The sequence below is a fragment of the Saccopteryx bilineata genome, chromosome 9, assembly GCF_036850765.1.
Source record: "Saccopteryx bilineata isolate mSacBil1 chromosome 9, mSacBil1_pri_phased_curated, whole genome shotgun sequence".
In the NCBI taxonomy this organism is placed as follows: domain Eukaryota; kingdom Metazoa; phylum Chordata; class Mammalia; order Chiroptera; family Emballonuridae; genus Saccopteryx; species Saccopteryx bilineata.
The window spans coordinates 61,268,724-61,291,512 of record NC_089498.1 but is presented as its reverse complement, the minus strand read 5'-3'; the positions used below and the strand labels follow the sequence as shown (position 1 = coordinate 61,291,512).

The following is a 22,789-nucleotide window of genomic DNA, read 5'->3' as shown; positions in this document are numbered from 1 at the left end:
AAACTAGAATGTAAATTACACTCTTCATTGTATCCAATCTAATACCATCTCCTAAATCTAGGCTTCTACTGTTAAGATGCTGTTGACACTGGTTGTTGTTTCTGCACGTGTTTTCAGAGCGGGCTAACTCCACTGCATGTAGCTGCACATTATGATAATCAGAAAGTGGCCCTTCTGCTTTTGGACCAAGGAGCCTCACCTCATGCGGCTGCAAAGGTACCTGTAATTCAACAGCGTGCAGACAATGCCTGCCAGTGTCCATCTATCTCTGTATCTGCTTCCACTTCTACATCTTCTGTGGCATCTTCCCAGTTTAGACTCCACCGAATAAAATCACAGAAATATAAGCTCCTAGGAAATCAGTGCCTTCAACTATTTAGTCATCACGTATGGTAGATGCTCAATAAATATTTACTTGTTGATTTTCCTTGAAAATCCAGAACATCCTGCAACCTGGAGAAGAAATGGAGTTAATGGACCCTTTACCAGATTAAAAACAGAAGTGCAGCCTGAGGGTGTAAGAAAGTTCTGATTTGTCAAAGTTATAAAATATGTGTTACATTTTCCCCGGCCATAAAACAGTGCCTTCAAATTATTTGTGTTTAATAAAATAAGTTGGGAGGTTTTGCTTATGTGTTATTAATATTGCTGAAGAGAATCATTATTCTTATTGTCAAGGCACTATTGAGCAGTAGACAACCTAGATTTCCCAGAAAAAGAAAAAGATGCATAAAGTATACAGCTTTCTTATCACTCTGGTATTGGGATTTGAGAGGTGAGTCATACAGAAGAGTTTATTGAAAGATAGCTAAATAGAGTCCTGTTGCTTTAGTAGGTCCTCTATTGTTGAGCAAGTGGCTGTGATCAAAGAACACTGGAATGATAGAAACACAATCTAAATGCTGCCCAGTCTTTCAGTAAATACTACTGGTTGAAGGAACTTTTTAGCATCCCTAATGCTTTTTGTATCTTTGTTTTACTCTTCCACTTTGGGGAAGCTTCAATGCTCTTCTTTAAATTTGCTGTTTAGATCAAACCTCTTGTATGCATAGATCAATGAACTTGGGCTATTTTAGATTACTTTGAATACTTTTAGAGAACAAGTTTTAGGTAGGTCCCTTCTTCATTTGCAGAATATGTTATCTTTGACAAGAAATTTTCCTCAGAATCACTTTTTAAGTCTTTCTCAAATATTTCCTGCCCCATCTGCTCCAGACTTATTCTCCATGAAATAATCTACAATTTAAAGTCAAGCCCCCAAACTTGCTTTGTATTGGAATACAGCTCTTCCATAATTTTAGACTCTGACATTCTTTCTCACAACAACAACAAAAACCCATGTTTGACTTTTAAGAAAGCTGTATCTTTAAAAAAAAGAAAAGGAAGGAAGAAAAAGAAAGAAAGAGAGAGAAAGAAAGAAAGAAAGAAAGAAAAGGAAAGGAAAGAAGAAAGGAAGGAAGGAAGGAAAGAAAGAAAAAAAAAGAAAGAAAGGGAAAGGAAAGAAAGAAAAGAAAAGGAAAGGAAAAAAAGAAAGAGGAAAGAAAAGAAAGAGAAAGAAAGGAAAGGAAAGAAAGAAAGAAAGAAAGAAAGGGAGAGAAAGAAGAAAGAAAGAAAGAAAGAAAGAAAGAAAGAAAGAAAGAAAGAAAGAAAGAAGAGAAAATGAAAGAAAAGAAAGAAAAGAAAAGAAAACAAAGCCAGCATTGTTCAAAAAGGTGTCCATTGAAGGATGACTAGATAAACAAAGTGTAGATTATTTATACAAAAAAGTATTATTCAGCCTTCAGAAGGAAATTCTGACACATGCTACAATATGGATGAACCTCAAAGACATTATGTTAAGAGAATTAAGCCAGTCACAAAAAAGGACAAATGTTATGTGGTGTCACTTATACACTATACAGAGGCAGAAAGTTGAATGCTGGTTGTCAGAGGCTGAGAGGAAGAGGATATGGAGAGTTAGTGGGGGTTTTGTGTGTGTGTGTGTGTGTGTGTGTGTGAGAGAGAGAGAGAGAGAGAGAGAGAGAGAGAGAGAGAGAAACAGAGAGCGGGACAGATAAACAGGAAGGGAGAGAGATGAGAAGCATCAATTCTTCTTTGTGGCTCCTTAGTTATTCATTGATTGCTTTCTCATATGGGCCTTGACGGGTGAGTGGGGGGGTTACAGCAGAGCAAGTGAGACCTTGTTCAAGCCAGCAACCCTGCACTTAGGCTGGTAAGCTAATGCTCAAGCCATACAAGCCTGTGGTCAAGCCGGCAACCTCAGAGTTTTGAATCCGGGTCCTCTGCCGACACTCTAGCCACTGCGCCACTGCCTGGTCAGGCAGAGAGTTTGTGTTTAATGGGGACAAATTTTCATTTTGGAGCTGGATGGTGCTAATTATTGGAGAACAATGTGAATATACTTAATGTATTTAAAAATAGTCAAAATGGTAGGTTTTATGTTGTGTGTGTTTTACCACTATTTTTAAAACAATAAGAATTTGTAATGAAATTTAATGCTGGTCCATTTTGTTTATTTATTTTAATATCCCTTTGAGCCTAGGCCACTTTCCTTACATTATAAATAACCCTAGGTTCATGGTAGACAACCAGTAAATAATTAATAGGGAAGTATTTATTTCTCACAGAGAAGCAGTAATTTGGGCACAACTATTCTAAAGTAGCAAGCAGTTTAGAATTGACAAGCATTACAAAATAAGTGCAACGAAATGAATCTACTCCACCTTTTCATCCACAAATGACTCTTAGCAAGTCAATAATTGGTATATTTGTAGGTTTTTTATAGCTATAAATTTGTTAAACAAGACTTTTTATTCATGGTTTTGTATCTGCAATACACCTTTGACAAAGAGTTAAAAAACAATTCTTGAACTAATTCCTTATAACAGCCCCTTTGCCGAAAGCATATCTTTTACAGTCAGTGGAACACAAGATTTTCTTAAGGGACATTCCTTCTCATCCCCACTCCACAGTTGCCTCCAGAAGGGCCCCTATAATGCCATCTGTGCCCCATTTCCAACTAGCTCCACTTTCTGGGGCAGTGATCCTGCTCAGTGTTTTTAGACTTTGATCCTGAGCAAAGGCAATTTTATCAGTTAGGGATTTGCTTCATTTGCTAGACAAAAGGCCTAGCATAGTGTTTAAACTGATGAGAGACTATTTTTCCCATGTCATAAACAATCAGGAGGTAGGCAGTCTTTTGGTTTTTCCCTCCAGACAAGAAAGTCAGACAATTGGGTATTCCTAGAAGTTCCACCCAGCCATTTCTCTTTATATCTCATTGGTCACTTCTTTATGCAAGGGAAACTGGGAAATGTAGTTTTTCATCTGAACACACCACCAAAGTTTTATTTATTAAGAAAGAGGGAGAACAGAAATAGGGTAGGAAAATAACCTCCTTCACTCCAGGGAACTCAGTAATTCCTGAATTCTGCCAGTGGTGACCAATGAGGGACAAGGGCTCAACAGGTCATGATTAGCATATGACAGCGTTGACCTCAGTGTTAATTAACTCTTCCTTAATTCACATTCTTGGTTCTTATGTCATGCTTTTTTTCTTACCCTTTCTTCTCTTTTGTAGGATTGACAACATATTTTCTTAGCCATACTTGTCCTAGAAACAGGATGTAATTTTAGGTAATTTGAGATAGGGATATCTGAAAGTAGGTGGGCTTCTGTAATCCATTTTAGCCTGAGCTGTTTCCTGAGGCAGATGCTCCACAAGAGGGTTGGCTTCAGTTTAGGCATAACCTGGGCACTGATTATGGAAGGGACAGGAGCCTTAACTTATTCTTTGTCAGATTTCTCTTTCATACAATGTACAGTATATTTGTTAATGTTCATCAGCGGAGACAAATTCTTGGAAAACTATCATGGAAAAGTATGATGTAAATATGTTTCTTTTGATCATTTAAAATTACATTTGCTTTTGTTTTCATCTTAAAATAAAGAAGCACACATGCCAAGTAGTTTGTCCTCTATATCAAGAGGAGAAAAAATATTAACATTATTCTACAGTTGAATCTCTCACTACTGTATTTTTCTTCTGATAAATGCATGTGTCTCCTTTAGTGTGGCAAATAAGAATCATTTTACTTTCTGGAAATTAAAAAGATCTGAGGAACTTTAAAAATCCCATTATAGATCTAAAGGTGAACTATTTCTTCACTATTTAAATGTTTCTAAAGCCTATTAAGATTAATTTTCCATTCTAAAGTAATACCATGGTTTGTTTTCCCCTTGCTTTATACTTTCCTTTGTATTTCTGGGAAGGAGCTCAGATAGAGCCCTGAGTAGTAATGAGTAACCTGTCTGGAGTCAGCGTGCATTACAGAGATGCCAGAGCTTCTCTAGATAAGTGGCTTTAAAATTTAAGAATTGTTGGCGAATTAGAAGTAATCAAGAGGCTTGTCATATCTTAGAGACGATCTACCTTTAGGCCAGGGGTCCCCAAACTTTTTACACGGGGGGCCAGTTCACTGTCCCTCAGACCGTTGGAGGGCCGGACTATAAAAAAAAAAACTATGAACAAATCCCTATGCACACTGCACATATCTTATTTTAAAGTAAAAAAACAAAATGAGAACAAATACAATATTTAAAATAAAGAACAAGTAAATTTAAATCAACAAACTGACCAGTATTTCAATGGGTACTAAAAATAAGACAGCCCCCATCTTTTGGGGGTAAAATTCATATAAGACAGGTTCTTATAATAGAGGAAACATGGTGTGTAGTAATGTGGGGGGAGACTTTTGGGCAAAGGGAGGTTATAGGGGCCATTATGTTGTACATTTGGGGGAGTATGAGGGCCATTGTACTGTGTAGTGATGGTTATAGTGCTCTGCCTTTCTTCCTACTTCTGCTGTTATTTCACACTGCTTCCGGTGATATGGGGCATCTTAGCCGCAAACCGGATGTGCTGTCATATGACATGCTCCGGAGCCGTGACGTGTGAGTCCCCTCGTCACCGGAAGTAGTACTGTAAGTGAACAATGCAGCACTTTGCAGCGCCGCCACATACAGTGCTCCTCTCACTGAGGTGCCCCTTTCGGAAATGCAGCGGGGGCCAGATAAATGGCCTCAGGCGGCTGCATGCAACCTGCGGGCCCTAATTTGGGGACCCCTGCTTTAGGCTTTGAGAAGTGACCAACTTGAAAGTTATATCAGGAGCAAAAGCAGTAAAAACAATGACAAGAAGGGTGATAAGAAGCTAAACTCTATTTTGCCTTACCATCCTAATTAGCTAGTGTTAGATTTATTGACTAATCGGATTTCCTATTTTAATGCACTGCTTTGTGAATTTTCCTTTTAATGCAGGGGTGGGGATGATGATGGCTCACCCGTCCTGTCACTCACTGTAGAGTTGGGCTCAGTCCAAAGTTCTAGTTTCTGAAGGCAATCACTAAAGGGTGTGTCTGAGTGGAGGACCAAATGCCTCCCAGGTCAGCTGGAGTTTCCAGATGGCAATAGCTCAAAACTAAAAATAGGGATATAAAATCTTCTACTCTGGCAGAGGCTGGTTTCAGAAGAGTCTGGAAGTGGCATTTCCATTTTCATGGGTTAATATCCAACAGCTTAAATCATCTCTCTACAATCGATTACAGAAAGAATGTTTTCCAAGTGCGAAATGCTCTCATACTAGGACATGCAGTGACTCATATGAGTGTTAATTGCAGTGGGTTGGCCAAGCAGTGGGGCTGCAGCCCCACTGCCTCCTTTGTTGTTTCTGATGCACCCAAGTGGCTTGGAAGGATTGTGAGTGATCTGTTGTCTGGATATGGATCGTATTCCCAAACATAAATCCTTGGGTTCTATTTTTTTCTCTAAACCATCTTTTCTATAAAAATCAGTCTAATTTTTATTGGCATATTTTATATAGTCAGATTCATGCTCACATCAAAATATAATCTTGCGGCCCTGGCCGGTTGGCTCAGTGGTAGAGCGTCGGCCTGGCGTGCGGGGGACCCGGGTTCGATTCCCGGCCAGGGCACAAAGGAGAAGCGCCCATTTGCTTCTCCACCCCCCCCCCCTCCTCTCTGTCTCTCTCTTCCCCTCCCGCAGCCAAGGCTCCATTGGAGCAGAGATGGCCTGGGCACTGGGGATGGCTCCTTGGCCTCTGCCCCAGGCACTAGAGTGGCTCTGGTCGCAGCAGAGTGACCCCCCGGAGGGGCAGAGCATTGCCCCCTGGTGGGCAGAGCTTCGCCCTGGTGGGCGTGCCGGGTGGATCCCTGTCGGGCGCATGCGGGAGTCTGTCTGACTTGTCTCTCCCCGTTTCCAGCTTCAGAAAAGTGGGGGGGGGGAATAGATACACACACACACACACACACACACAATCTTGCATTTCTCTGTTAAATGACTAAGAGCCAGGATAGGGTCCCCTAAGGCAGAGGACTCTGAAGACTCCTGGGGCACAGCTAATTAATTATTTGTTGAAGGAACTTGGTTGCCTCTGAGCATTTAAAGTCAGCCAAGAGAAGGATCAGAGAATGTTCTGAAAGCTCTAGTAAGCTTGACTCATTCTGAGGATTCTCCAGTCATTGTGAGATATTAGACATACAAAGACAAATACAACACAATGCATGCCTTCAATAAGTTTATATTTTAGTAGGAGGAGACACATATGTAAATAATAATAAATATTACTAAATATCTAAGATAGCCACTAAATATCTCCAGGAGTTTGGTTGGAGTCAGTCAAGTGGGGAACAGGTGTAGGAGGGGAGGGGGATGTAGGAGACTTCACGAGGGTGTGACCCTTGAGCTGAAACTTCAGTTGATAGAAGCTGGCCCAGAGGGCATGTTGGGGAAAGTATTTTTGGTAGAGTAGGCAAGACAGAAACATGAGCTCTATGTTGTTTTGGGGACGGGTGCATCTGAAGCATAGCATAGAGACTAAAGTTTTGTCAAAAAAGGCAATCAAAGGACCATATAGGGGTAGATTATAACATTCTGGCTACCATAAAAATTAAAAATTTCAACCCATAAGTAATAAATGGCCATCAGCGAGATTTTCAAGGTGGAAGAAGGACTCTGAACATGTCTCATGTTGCTTCTTGTTTCCTAGTAGGTTTTCCTGTCACCCCAGTTTAAATAAAGCAAGTAAATATTTGAGCATCTACTAATGTAAGTGCCTGTAAGAGGCACCCTGTATTCCTTTTGTAAAACGGGTGGTACTCTGACTCTTACATTAAACTGTGTATAAGTATTATATTTATATTTTCCCTGGCTAGATGTGGGAGACATGAGGGCAGAACATTAATGGCACTGCTTGATTTACCGGTATTTGCTTATTTAATCATGATTTTTTTTTTAACCATCAAAAAATAATCACTGGAAAGAGGGACATACTATTTGAAAATGTACTGCACACATTTTTATCTTGTTACTGGACATGTGACCAAGTGATTTGTGTTGACAGAATGGTTATACACCACTACACATCGCTGCCAAAAAGAACCAGATGGACATAGCAACAACTCTGCTGGAATATGGTGCTGATGCAAACGCAGTTACCCGGCAAGGAATTGCTTCTGTCCATCTTGCAGCTCAGGAAGGACACGTGGACATGGTGTCACTGCTCCTCAGCAGAAATGCCAATGTGAACCTGAGCAATAAGGTAACCTTTTCTTTCTCTGCAAAGTATACAGTACAACAAATCTTACTGCCCAGAAAGGTTATTAAAAAGGCATGAAAAATCTGGGCCAGATAGAATGTGTAGAGGGTCATATTGCAAAGATGTTTACTGAAGTAGTCTCTCATAGCAAACATTTGTAAGTGATCTGTTTAAACAATAAAAGAATGGTAGGTCAATAATTGCAATGTCATTCAGTTGAGGAGCATATAGTCATAAAAAGGCAATCCACAAGTTTATTTAAAAACATGAAATTTTGTTATAATGTTAATTCAGAGAACAGCATTGTTCCCTCACCAGAATGTAGCAAGTAAGGAGTTATAAATGGTAGCCTGTTGACTCATTCCACAAACATGTTTTGAGCACCTACTCCTTGCCTGTCCTAGTTTAAGTTCTAGGTTACAAAAAAAAATTGGAAACAGTGCCACCAGAGAATTCATTTTAATAACAGAAATTTAAAGTAGCTATCTTATTCAATGGATTGAAAAGGTTGTTAGCGTTCACATTTTGTCTTTGTATGGAAGTTGGCAGTTCCGAGGAACTTGTAAGGACTGATCCCAAAATTCTTCAAACTGCCATCCTTGTATTGACATTCCTATTATTAATATATAGATAAAAGAAGTAGCAGAGTTTTATGAAACAAAATGAAAATTTTACCCACAATTGACCAGAGGCATATATTGCAATATCATTGCATTTTCATAGAATTAGGGTTTGCTGACTACTTATGAATCTGAGATCATTCCAAAACACAGGACAGATGTTCCTAAGTCTTCAAATAATGCAAACCCTGCAAGAATGCCCCCAAATTCTTGATAATCTAACCCCCCAGACATTTAGCTTTGCCTCGCCAATTAGTAATGGTCCAGCCGTGGTGTTTCTCAGCTGTAGCTCAGATATTGAAGTAGAGGTTCAACAAAGGAATAGTTAACAGGAATAAATAATATGTAATTTAATTATTTTTAAAATATGTGGCCAGTGTTTCAGAATCACAGAGGGTTTGAATCCTAAATCTGGTTTATTGGAGATGTCATTTGGGCAATTTATGTGAGCTCTCTAAGCCTACTTTTATCTTCGAGTAAGTAAAGACAATATTTACTTCACAGAAATATCATGAGGATTAACTGGATAACATTCAGCACCTTCTAAGTAGAAAAGAGTAATCGTATTCATTTTGGACTTTGCACAATTTTGAAAAAAGTTTACTCTGCACTAATCTAAATCCCCAAAGCTGTAATTTAACAAAATCTGTAGACCAAAAGACTTACATAAGAGACCAGGAAAACCTTCCTTGAAGTTTTTAGTATCTTGAAAATTCATTTTGATCGTTACTTTTTCACTTCATTTTTTTCTGGTGTATCAATCTGATTTTCTCATATCTTTTTAAATGTCCCTTTTAGGAATGCCTGTTTCAGCATTAATGGGAATCATAAAGCAATTTCAAATAGTCATTATAATCAAGATTTGCTCGAGCTTTTGAATAATCAGTATATAAACCAACCTTACAAGAATTTGCTGAAAAATTCAACTTATTTAAATGAGATAGAAAAGCTGCCCATTGCAATTGAAGTACATTTTGTCATCTACTAAACTAGAGTATATTTTCTCTTGTGAGCCCAGAATATTGTAGCTCATTAATTCTCCCAGAAACCATATAAAACTCAACAGTTGATTTAACAGGTTAACATTTTCAGTAGGTTTGTTATGAAATACAATGTGATTGATTTTTTCTTTTCTTTAAAACACTCCAGTCAGTGATTCAACATCTACTGTGTGTGTGTGTGTGTGTGTGTGTGTGTGTGTGTGTGTGGTCTTGAATTCACATTAGAATCATGGAATATTTTTTGTCAGAAAATACTTTAGAAAGAATTTATCAGTGTTTGCTTTAGTAGACTGGACATCAATCAGGCAGCTTTGAACACCAAAAGACGTACATCATCAACCATCAGCCACCTTCCTGTATAGCTATAAGCAGGGATACTTCCAAGGAAATTGTCAAGAGCAGATCAGCTGGCCTCCCATTAACACGTGGTACTTAAGGAACTTTCAAGAACTTTGCAGAACCAAGAAGCCATCTAGTACAATAGCAGGTGTAAATTTTTGTAAATCTTTGTTTCCCTTCTCAACTCATCATTTTCTGTAAAGTATTCAATGAGCCCCCGTGTGAAAACAGATTATCAGCAGAACTTTATTATCCGATAGGGAACTCTGACAGTTTTTCTGTCAGTCTTCCCTACGCGGCTCGAGTATTAAACACCAGTTTCTGCCCCTCCACTCCTGCCGCCTACGCATCCACCTTTCCTTGTAACCCTAGACTTTATTTCCTTGCTATAAAGTAAATATTAACCAAAAAAATTTAGCTTTCATGAAAATTTATAGTGAACTGAACATTTTATTGCTTTATTTCTTTCCTTACTGGTAATCTGCAGTTCCGAGCTGTTTAAAGGAAAGGAGACTGTGAACCTAAGTTATTGCTAAAGTGCTGGTGTCTGGCTTGCTTTGATGTTGCTTTTGATGTTGCTGTTCTCTCACATGGATTTTGTCGCCCACAAGTAGCTATATTTCTTTAGAAAGCAAATACATTGTTAAACAGAGCTGTTGCGACTCTGATTTGGTGCTGTTCTCTCTTTTCCCAATGAATGCCACTTTTAAAATAACCAATGGTTGAAACCCCATAAAATATTAACTAATAGCTTCTGAACTCGAATGGGCTGTTTTAACTATCACTTTATTTTTTTAATCTTTTAAACTAAAATCATGAATATAAAAATAATTTTTTTTATTGAATATATTCTGTTTTACCTAAAGATGTTTGATTTTTTGGTTTCATCAATTAGTAGATGGATTAAAAGCTGGATACTCAACACTGGTTATATAGAGATTAAACATACATTTGCAGCAAGAAGCACACAGGGGTTTGAGGAAGACAGACAAGAAAACAAGGTTTAAAATCAGGGTTATGTTGATCTTTATAGAGCAGGTGTGTAGATAAATGTAACAATGAGGCCCTTTGTAAGACGGGGGGAAGGAAGCCTGAGAAAGTTGGAAATGACTCTGTCACAGGCAGATGGGTAACCCACAGCATGCATGAACAGACGGGGACAGGAGAGAGAGACGAGGGCACTTGTCAGAGTGCATTTCCCAAAGTGTGCTGATAACGCTCTGTGAAGTATCGTCAGAGTTTTGAAAAATCTTAAACTTAGAATTAGGTGACCATGACGCTTACAAAATGTTATGGTTACTAATACTTGTTTCCTCTAAAGTAGAACATGGAACATTGTTCTAAGGTTATGTCATTGTTTGGATGGTGACATTAGGGCCCTGGCTTATTTCGCTTGGCGTTCAAGTGAATAAAATACATCAGTCCTTTTTATTCAGTTTGAGTGAGCTTCTTCCAAAATTCTGTAGACATTATTAAAAAGTCAAGAACGGATTACCCTTCCTGGGTCCATAATTTGTTCGACAGACTAGGAACCCCTTAAATAATGTGCAGCATCTAGAGGGTTCTGAACCCTTTCTGAGGCTACTTTTGGTTCAGTACTTTTCTCTGAAAAATAAGTCAAGTTGATGTTCTCATTGCACAGATGGTAAAGTGGAAGAAAGATAGCCTCCAGTATTAACTTCTGTACTCATCAGGGATGAAAGAAAATAATGTAGAAGCACTTACACTAACTCACTTCCTCTTAATTATTATTTATGAAAAAATACTTCACAATGCCAAGGATTTTTAAACTAAGCCATAGTCTTAATGATTTCTTTTTTTTTTCTTTTTTGCCATGAGAACAACCGCAGAGTCTACATATTCTGGGATACATTCGGTTCAAATATTTGTGAGCTTTCAGTATTATATTTAATGGAGAAAATGTTATTATATATCAGTATTCAATTTATAAATGATTTTTATTTTAATGTTTTTTTGCCAAAGCTAGTAATACTAATAATGTATTAAAATTGCATACTTTTGCTATTTTTTAAAAAATGAACACTGAAGTACGTAGGAGAAATGATATAATGTCTGTGATTTGTTTTACAATACTGTGCAAAGGGAAAAGGAAATAGGGCTTAATGAAACAAGTGTAGGAAAACCTTATTGATTATGGAGTCTGTGGTGAGTATTGAGTTCAGTCCGTTCCCTCCACTTCTGAGTGCTTAAATTTTTCCATTAAGCCTGAAGATAACAATGTTGCACAAGTGCTAGTATATGAACTTATTCTCCAGACTTTGTTTAACATAGACGTTCTAGCCTTGCTCTCCCAGAATTTATGACCCGTTTCTCAAACATGCCTGTGTGTCCTACACCCGCACCTAGAAGATGATGGTACTTTGACTCTTGCAGAGTGGCCTGACCCCACTCCATCTTGCTGCTCAAGAAGACAGAGTGAATGTGGCTGAAGTTCTCGTAAACCAAGGCGCACATGTGGATGCCCAGACAAAGGTAAACAAAAAGATTGTGCCCCTACAAAGTGTCATTTAGTGACCTCTGATCTAAGCACGTACAGTTGTATATGAGAAAGAACAAATCCCCAATCATATCTTTTATACATAGTATTTCAAATGTGTATCTGAGCAAGGGACACTAAAGTCTCTGATTATAGTGTCCCAGGTGCTTTTTATCTTTGATGGCCTGGGTATTGGCTTGTTTTTTTTAGCTGCACATCAATATCCTTCTGCGTTAACACTATTGATCTTTGTTACAGTCTCTGCTCTTTAAGAGCAAAGTGTGAAAGCTTGTATCTCTCTTAAGTTTTGTGACTGATGTAAAAAAAATGCACATAGGAAAAATTATCAGTAATTTGTAACTTCTAACTTTGTGTGTGTGTGTGTCTATGAAAAAGGATAAATTAAATTTTAGTCTACTATTAGCCCTGGCCGGTTGGCTCAGCAGTAGAGCATTGGCCCAGTGTGTGGAAGCCCTGGGTTCGATTCTCAGCCAGGGCACACAGGAGAAGCGCCCATCTGCTTCTCCACCCTTCCCCCTCTCCTTCCTCTCTATCTCTCTCTCTTCCCCTCCTACAGCCAAAGCTCCACTGGAGCAAAGTTGGCCTGGGTGCTTAGGACGGCTCCATGGCCTCTAACTCAGGCACCAGAGAGAGTGTCTGCAGTCGCAAGGGAGCAACGCCCCAGATGGGCAGAGTATTGCTCCCTGGTGGGCATGCTGGGTGGATCCTGGTTGGGTGCATGCGAGAGTCTGTCTGACTGCCTCCCTGCTTCTAACTTCGGAAAAATACAAAAAAAAAAAAATTTTTTTTATTCAACTATTAATACCTGCTAAATTCATTTTGGTGTGTGTGGTCACTGGTCACTGGTCTCTCTCCCAAAGTAGCTCTTTTAAATATATATATAGATTAATCTCACATAACACCACAATTTTAAGCTCAGATAAGAAAAATATATTTTGAGACGTCATCAAAGATATGATTCATATTAATCTCATTTCCCTGAACATTCTCTTTCAGTGCTTAATTTGGTACCTTTTCATATCAAACTTGTTTTATCTACTCTAAAATACAGCTCTTCTTTCTTCCTATGTGTCACATTTTTGACATAAAAAAGAATGCTTATTGAGTAATATGTTACAAATACAATGATGTGTGTGGTATAGATTCTGAGGTCTATGGGCAGATAGTGGAGATATTCATAATACAGAGCATCACCAGGAATTAGCCAGGTTGAAAGGTGGGCAGACACCAAACGCAGACTGCATTTAAGGGACTAGCACAGACGGAGCTGACCCAGGGACACACAGTTTGGATAGTGCTGTGGCTCTAGGGCTGTGGCTCCTCCACACATACTGTGTTCGGTCAGACAGAAGCTGCCTGAAAGAGCCCTGACCAGGCAAGATCCTTTAAGCTTTTTAAACTCTGTGTCAAAATGGGAAAGCAAATATAATGGTCCCTGGCCAGGAAAGCCCTAGGCAGAGCTCTGAAGCGGGCAGACTCCGCCCTGCTTTCTGAACTGTGCTGTGCCCCTGGGAACTGCATGGCGTCGTTTGGTAGCCCAGTGGTGCAGCCAAACTTCACTACTTTCCTATCAAACTTCTCATTCTAAAAAATCTCGTTGTCTTTAGCCTTGAATATCTTCTTAGGTAGCTAAGCATTTTACAAAGAACCCAACAAAAGCAGTGGTAGTATCTGAATGATTTCTTATTACTTTGTATTTTGAAAATAAAAGCATTTTTATTCAGAAAAAAAGATGGAATATAGCATATATTTATTATTTAGCTTTAATCATTTTATTACAAAGACCTCTTTAGAAATTTGCAATTTCACTGTAAATGTATTCACCCTGTTTTATTCCATTTACGCACACGTACACATACAGACTTAAACACTTTTTGGTTCCCTCTCTTTTTAGATTAAAATGACTAGAAGATGTGGACAGGGTTAAGATTTTCAATATTCTTTTTGCCTTAACACATCCAAGGCTGCACCAGAATTCAGGCAGGATGTTGGCGGCGATTCCCATGGGCAGGCTGGGAAGAAAGAAAGGTGTCCCTGCACCTTCTGCTTCCAGTTTGCATACATGACCCTCAGGTTAAAGTCTCAGGTCTCCACCGTTTCCTTCTCACCCAGCCCAACTCAGGTCACAGTCAGTCAGCATTTTTGCACTGATTACAGTATTTTTGAAATATGTATCTTCCCTGCCCTTTACAAGTGATGCACTTCGGAAAGCATCTGACTCTTAAAAATTCTTTTTCCTTTCTTGCTCTTTTCAGCAAAGGTCACAACATTTAAAAAAAAAAGTGAGGCTGTGATTATTCCATAGTTGACTAGAGCAGGACAAAAAAAAAAGTTTGGACTGGCTTCTTAACCTTGTGAATAAGAGTGTATTATATCCCATGAACTTTCAGAGTCTCGCTGGTAGAGAGGACGGCTCCACAGAGACTAGAGACAGAATGTGTGGTACCATTCAATTCATTGGCTTAAATTAAAAAGTAGATGAGAAGGTATGAGTGTGAGTACATTAAACTACTTAAAATGATCTAATACATTTGTTTTGAAAAATGTGTTTAGCACAAGAGCTGTTAGAAGCATCATTGCTTAGCTAACTTGAATAAAATCTTGAAGAGCTTCTTAAAATTCAGATGAAAAAAAATCTATTTTCTGTGTTTGTTGGCTTGGGATCAGATTCTTTACCACTGAACTTGGGAATGATTTTATTTCCGTCAGTTAAGCTCATTGTGCTGAGAACTGATTGTAGAAAAGTATTTTCAGGCCTCCCTCTCTAAGTAGCATTCTGATTTCTAATGCAGTATCCTGCATTCCTCCGTGGCAGGAGAGAGCCATGCAAAACAGGCAAGTGGATTCTGACCACCGTTACTGGTCATGAAGTAGCTTTAGGGGTTCTAAGTCAGTCGCATAGACACGCAGTTACGGTAAGCACCTCCACAGGAGTCTGGTCAGTGTGGCTGCACTGATGGTTCAGGTCACGGAACAAAGTGTGCCCAGAGTCATCTGTTTATGGCAGCACATCCTGGGAAAGTGCCTTCACTTTCCACAACGGGCTATGGTCTGGGCATCCCCTCCTCAAAATCAAATATATCCATTTGCCAGAGGTGTTAGTTTCAGCTGCTATGTCAAGAATACCATAGACTGGCCCTGGCCAGTTGGCTCAGCGGTAGAGTCTTGAAAACATGGACTCCCGTGCCCGCCCATTAGAACTGTGATAAAAATGTGGTGTTCTCCCTTTTAGCAATCTGGAATTGCCAGTGTCATCATAAACAGAGATTGAACATGGCACTGAATCTGTGTGGTTGTGTATGGGACAATATATCCATCGAGAAAAGTATCTGAAATACTCTTATTTCAAAAAAATCATTGTATAGAATACACACATTATATATTTCTAATCAGATAGAATTTATAACCCCTCAGGCATCCCTAGGCATTCATTTGAGAAACATTACATTGCTTTGTCTAATCAGTGGTTTTCCAGCTGTGGTACTGTAGTTAGCTAGGCAGGACACTTTAACTAGAGCGTTTATACCTAGATCAGGTTCAAACTTCTTAGACCTCCTGAACTCACTGTCATGCATTCTGATCGTCATCTTCTGCCTTGTATTATTATTCAGCCACTTCATTTCTTAACCTTGATTTTGCACTTTCAGAGAATAAAGTTTTCAGTAAATTCTAGTCTGAGTCTTTCTGTAAAACACTTTTCTGTCCCTCAACAAGAAGCCACTGGGTCAGTCTACCCCGGCTGTCAATCACTTCTTCTTCCCTTCCAGTCTTGAAAAGCTATTAGGAGAACGAATTCAGCTGGTGCAAGAGGGAACACTTTGGGAAGTAATATGTATTACTATTTACACATTACATGGTATTATTATTTATACCTAAGACTAGCTCTGAGAATTATCAAGGATGTTTTTTGTTTGTTTTATTATAGGGGAAAATTATTTCTGTCAGCTCAAAAAGAAAGGTTAAGTAACAGTTTTGCCTCTGTTTAGGATATCTGCTCTGAAAGTGTACTTATGGTGTTTGTTTTGAAAAATATGTAATTACAGATGGGATACACACCACTACATGTAGGTTGCCACTATGGAAACATCAAGATTGTCAATTTCCTGCTCCAGCATTCTGCAAAAGTGAATGCCAAGACAAAGGTAAACTCCTTTCTCCTGTCTATCCACCCAAGTCACCAATTGTGTCCAAAGAAGTGTGCCTCATTTCTTCTCTCTTCCTTCTACAGAATGGGTATACACCATTACACCAGGCGGCTCAGCAAGGACACACGCATATAATCAACGTCCTACTTCAGAACAATGCCTCCCCCAATGAACTCACTGTGGTAAGAGCCAAGGGCCAGCTAGGGAAGAGGTGGGCCTGGGCACTAGAATCTTACATTTTCCATTGTGCACCCATGTTGTTCTTTTACTTTCATTAATAGGCATGGACAAGTACTCAGCAGAATGAAGGGGAAAGGACTATAATATATTGTGATCTTTCCAGAGAGAGAGAGAGAGTTGTGATTAGTGTTTCACATTTGAAAACCACTGATTGCCTTGCCACCTAGTAGGAAGTTCATAATAAGAAGAAATATGAGTTTGTTTCTTTGATTACTTAGGACTTTATTAACCTCTTGGATTCTGCCTGTAGCAGCTCAGCCTCTGCTACATGAGTAGGAACAGGTTAGGTGGGTTTCATGCAACGTGTATCTCTGATGAAACAATGGGATGGGACTGATGAGAAACTCACCTAAGGATTTGAATAGGTGAAACATGTAGAAGCATACAGGCACTGAGACATGTGGAATGACTTGTTAATTCATGGTCCACCTTTGCCTCCTGCTAGAATGGGAACACTGCCCTCGCCATTGCCCGGAGGCTTGGCTACATCTCAGTGGTCGACACGCTAAAGGTCGTGACAGAAGAGACCATTACCACAACGGTAAGTAGTGGATGCTGGACACGGCTACCTTAAGAGCCATTTCTCAGGTATTCCCGGGGCTTTTAGGGATGAGCCTTCTTTCCTCTATTCATAAGCTATGAGCCATCTTCCCAGATGTTGTCCCCTCAGCATAGCAAAACTCTCATTTCTGGTATTAAGAAAACTTGAAGACACTAAAAAAATACCCTTTAAAACTTGCCTTAGTAACTAGAGAGTTTTTAATTCCATATAAAGCCAGATGCGTTTATTTGTTTTGATATTTTTAAAAGTTTTAATGAAATGAAGGCAGACATGTTTTAATGTCATCCTTCTTTGGCAATGTGAGAACGTTAAAAATTCTAAATTGGTTCTTTGAAATATTTTAACGCATAAATGATAATAGACGCACCAGTGTCATTTTATAAAAGATTACATTGTTATCAAAATAAAACATCAGAGACAGGATCAAATTGATTGTTACCACCACTCTCACTCACCTTGCAGATACCTGTTGGAGTTTTCATAGGGATAAACAATAGCTACTCTGTTCAAATTTAAGATAAATCTTTACCAGGAGGCCTTATTGCATCCAATATGCCTTTATAATCTGCGGTCTCTAGTATAAGTTATTTTTTAACCCCATCTGAGACCTTTAAACTGAATCAGGATTTAATAACTTTGGAATCAAGAGCAGATATTGCACCATAGCCGAGGCTTCAGTTATTCTTGACCGCGTGACTCAACATACAGGCCTGAAATTGACTCTACACGGTACATTTAAGACTCTGGAACTCTTGGAATTATCATCTCTGCCTCCTTTTCTCACCTACCACCTTCCAACATGAATGAAGGCAAAATTGGCATTTACAGTTTGTATACACAGTGCTTCATATAAAACACATGAGTTGAGGGGCTCCTTCACTACCTGTATTTTATTTGACTATCTACATGCTATAGAAACTAACTCATAAGCCTGCTGGTTACAAGAGGGAAGTTTGATAATGCATAGTAGAGAAAACAATAGCTTTAATAGACTAGCATGATGGTTATTCACCAGGGCACATTTCTTTTTGTTTTAATTGAATTGATTTGGGTGGCATTGGTTAATAAAATTATCAAAGTTTCAGGTGTATGATTCTATAACACATCGTCTGTATATAATATCGTGTGTTCACCACCCAAAGTCAATCTCTTTTCAACACCACTTATCCCTCTTTACCTACTTCTAGGCACATTTCCAACTTCAAGATACAGTCTGTGTAGGAGTTAAATTCCCACATGTTTCACATTATCTCTTGAGTATTTCATTATCTTAAAGTCTATGATTAAATTCTCAAGAAAAGAATTTTAAAAACATTTATTAAACTTAATTTTATAGACTTTCCTTAATTTTATAGACATTTTCTAGGGTGGGGAAGGAGAGGGAGGAAGATAAGGTATTAAACAATAGCCAAGTGTCACTATGCTATAAAAAATTTGAAGTCACTGAAATAAATATATAAGACTTCTATTTTGCCTGGCCAGGTGGTGGCACAGTGGATAGAGTGTTGGCGTAGGATGCAAGACGCAGGTTTGAAACCACGAGGTCACCAGCTTGAGCACAGGCTCATCATGCTTGAGCGTGGGGTTGCTGGCTTGAGCATGGGATCATAGACATGACCCTATGGTCACTGGCTTGAGCCCAAACATCTCTGGCTTGAAGCCCAAGGTTGTTGGCTTGAGCCCAATGTCTCTGGCTTAAGCAAGTGGTCCCTGGCTAAGCTGGAGTCCCCTGGTCAAGGCATATATGAGAAAGCAATCAATGAACAACTAAGGTGCCACAACAAAGAATTGATGCTTCTCATCTCTCTCCCTTTCTGTCCGTCTGTCCCTATCTCTCTCTCTCGCTAAAAAAAAAAATTAAAAAATTTAAAAAAAGACTTCTATTTCAGTGTTAGAGAATTGAAATTCATAGAGTAATTCAAAGTACAAATATTATTTAAATGTCACTCATTCAAAAACGCAAAAGATTCATTGATACCAAAAAAGCTTTAGGAGAAAATTAAGTTACAGACAAAGAAAGTCAAATTACAGCCTCAGGAGATGTTTAGAAAGAGAAGAGTATCGAGGTTTACATTCCTAATGAAACACAGAATGTGTACGGGGCTGAGCCACCTCATTCTGCAAGAGGGAAGACAGGACTCATGCTAACAGGAGAGATTCGGTTGGCCGAAGGAAAGAAATGAGGCTTCCACCAAATAAAGTACTCACATTGTTGAGAAAGAAGTCCATTCAAGTCCCTAAGACTTAGCCCAGCACTGTGGAATGTGAGACTTTACTTCAAGCTGAGACGGCACCTTGTCAGCCCTGCTATAGCACTTACATGTAATCCAGTTTACAGGAGGATTGATGCCATTGGGGGCAGTCTTCATCCCAAACTCACTGAACACAGCACAATCTCCACCAGAGGTAAACCTTTGCACAGCCAGTTACTGTGCCCCGTTGTCTCTATAATCAGACTTTTGTTTTCAAAAGCACCTTTCCATAGGAGCACCATGTATGATGTGACAGTTCTGCGAAAGATAGGAAACTCTGACTGTCTGGAAGCTGATGTGCAAAGGATATGAATTCAGCTGTGTAAACTGTTGTTTAAAATGCTCAATTCCCTGAGTAGCGATGAGAAGAGTACATCTATCATGCAGATATATGTTTCTAATTCCATTGTCTAATAAAGGGAACCAGGGTTCCTTGGTGAGATGGCAGAGTCTAGCAAGGATAGGAAATATAGAAGATGAGCTGGGGAGATCTCAGAGTACCAAAAAAATAAGGGAGTCCCCGCACCAAATAAATAAGTAAATAAATAAGCACACAGACAAAATGATGGGGATATGTCAAAGGGACACAGGAATCAACAGAGTCCTCAATGCCTACAGATGGAACAATTTGAGCAAATAGAAATAAACAGTATTGGGATATAGTGCAAAGTATAAAATAAATGTCTATGAATCCATACTGATGAATAAATCACTGAACAAGTAGGGAGAAAGAGACAAATTTCTCAGGCAAAAGAATTCCAAATAAATTTTGAGAATATTCACCCTACAGGGGGTGGAATATAATTCCCTGCTGCTTAAGTCTAGGATGAAAACAGGATGGAAAGGGGGCTGGGAGGAAAAATAGAGGAACTTGACAATGGAGATGCCAAACACTGCGTCAGCCAGGCGATGAGGGTTAACGTAAACACTGGTAAGTCATATTGATGGTATGTGATTAAAAGGGCACACTACCTCTGTGGTCTTCCTCTCAAAACCACATTGCCCCAGTCTAATCATGAGAAAAACATGAGACAAATTCCACTGGAAAGACATTCTACAAAATACCTGACCAACCAGTTTACCTCGAAACTGTCAAGGTCATTTAAAACAAGGAAAGTCTGAGAAACGCTCACAGCCAAGAGGGAAAATGACAACTGAAGATAATATGGGATTCTAAATGGAATCCTAGAACAGACAAAAGAGCATTAGAGAGAAACTTTAAAAATCTATATATAGATTTTATTATTAGTATTGGTCCATTAATTATGATAAATATACCACACTAATAATGTAAGATGTTAGTAATAAGGAAAACTTGGTGAACTCGCTATACTATCTTTACAATATTTCTGTGAATCTAAAATTGTTCTAAAATAAAAAGTTTATTTTTAAAAATGTTCAATTGCAATATTACATGCTAGAAGAGTCATCTAATAGTGCTTTATTTCAACACGATATTTGAGGACAAGGCGTGTAATTACATTTACCAAGTATTGAAAGAGCTACTGTAAGATACTGTGTATTTTTCCCTTTCTTAGTTTAATGGCATAAGTTTTTTGAGTTGCTTTATTTAAAAATGTATCCTCCCTTGTTTCATAGTCTTTCATATGCTCAGAATCAGAAGAGGACTTTGAAACTAAAAGTTTAAATCATTAAGAGTATCTTTTTATTGTTTTTAGAGCTCTGCACCCTTTACTTTTAGAAGTCACGATTATATCATTACGTACTGTGTACTTTTTAATTTTTTTTAAGTGAGAGATGAGGAGCTAGAGAGACAGACTCCTGCATGCGCCCCTACCAGGATTCATCCTGCAACCCCTGTCTGGGGCCAATGCTCAAATCAACTGAGCTATCCTCAGCACCTGGGGCCAAAGCTTGAACTAATTGAGCCATTGGCTGCAAGAGGGAAAGAGAGAGAGAACGGGGAGATGGTGAGGAAGAGAAGCAGATGGTTGCTTCTCATGTGCTCTGACTGAGGATTGAACTCGGGATGTCCACACGCTGGGCCAACCCTCTATCCATTAAGCCAACCAACCAGGGCCACATTAAGATTTTCTAACAAGTAATGCTGACATTATCTTTGAATGAATTTAATCTCTGTAGATAAAAAGTTATCAGAGCAAGTAAGATATTCAGTAAAGCCTTTGTTCTGCACTATTACGATTCTTTAAAATTCTTGTAGAGGTTAAAATGATTTTGCAAATGCATTACCTCTAAAATATTTTCTTCATATATATAGTCATTAAGTTATATCATTTATACAATCTTAAAATTAATTTATTCTAGGAATTAAAATGTACACATAGATGAGAAAGACAAAATAAATGGCTAGCTTGAAAAGTGGTAAAAACATACATTTCTTGACGTTCATTTGGGGTTTCTTCAGCCAAGATATTTAGTGGAATGAAGTGGTAGGTTCATCAGATCAGAAAAAAGTATAGAAAAAGTATAAGTGGTATCTCTCTTCCCTTTTCCTTTGAAAAGCCTTATTAGGGACTTAACTCTTTTATGTAAAATTGTTTCACCTTATATTTGTTCTCTTCCATGTATATTGTGAGGACCTTAGTGCTACTAAAGGACAATTTTGATGTCATTTTATATGTGTGGGCTTCAGGATAAGCAATACGTAGGTCAACTAATAATAAACAAATTAATTTAGAAAGATATAAATAGTCTTATTAAAACATGCACTCTCCTCACACTAAATTCACTGCTTTCTTTGGTTACTAGACTGTCACAGAGAAGCACAAAATGAATGTTCCAGAAACAATGAATGAAGTTCTTGATATGTCTGATGATGAAGGTATGAAAACCTCCTTTGAGTTCATTATAATCAAGAGTGACTGTGTAGTTGCTTCTTGAAAAAATGTTTATTACAGAAATGTTTCTAGAGATACTAACATGCGTTGTAGTATCAAAAGTATGCATTTTGCACACACTTACATTGTTCACTTAAATTATGCAGTTCGTAAAGCCAGCACCCCTGAAATGCTCAGTGATGGCGAGTATATCTCAGATGTTGAAGAAGGTATTTGCAAATTTTTATTGTGATAAAATTTAACTACCAACTTTATCTTTCATTTCTTATCTTTGAAATATAACACTTCCTTGAGTTACTAACTTTTCATATTTTCTTGAGATTATTAATTTATGTGTCATTTAAACTGCGTATTTGGTATTACTGATTGTTTCCTTTTCGTCTCTTTAAATCAGTTCTTGAACCCATTTTCGAGTTTGAAAATACAAGTCTCACTGATTATCTGGATTACTATCTTTCTCTTTGTTTCTATTAAGCAGAAAATTGATGTTTTTATTATATATCTCTGAAAAATCTTGAAAGGGAAAACTGATTAATGCTTATAGCTAAAATATTTTTTAAATAAGCAAGAGAAGGTATGCTTATAGGTAGGAGATCAGTTTCCCAGTTTCAGATTTTTCCCTAAGCGTTGTAGTAAAAGCATTTTGATCTTGAACTAATAATGAAAACTCAACCTGAG

At 38.4% G+C, this 22,789-nt stretch overlaps 1 protein-coding gene across 22 annotated transcripts in view; it reads left to right on the top strand.

Annotated features, from left to right (window-relative positions):
* ANK3 (ankyrin 3) overlaps positions 1–22,789 on the top strand; it is a 745,841-nt gene that overhangs the window by 585,173 nt on the left and 137,879 nt on the right. For 15 of the 22 annotated variants that reach the window (XM_066242002.1, XM_066242003.1, XM_066242004.1 and 12 more), the window contains 8 exons: positions 118–216; positions 7,421–7,618; positions 11,970–12,068; positions 16,137–16,235; positions 16,322–16,420; positions 16,924–17,019; positions 22,023–22,095; positions 22,258–22,320. In XM_066242002.1, coding sequence (XP_066098099.1) covers positions 118–216; positions 7,421–7,618; positions 11,970–12,068; positions 16,137–16,235; positions 16,322–16,420; positions 16,924–17,019; positions 22,023–22,095; positions 22,258–22,320 — 826 coding nt within the window. The remainder of the gene's footprint in view (positions 1–117; positions 217–7,420; positions 7,619–11,969; positions 12,069–16,136; positions 16,236–16,321; positions 16,421–16,923; positions 17,020–22,022; positions 22,096–22,257; positions 22,321–22,789) is intronic. The other 7 variants (XM_066242012.1, XM_066242014.1, XM_066242016.1 and 4 more) reach the window with 3 other exon arrangements.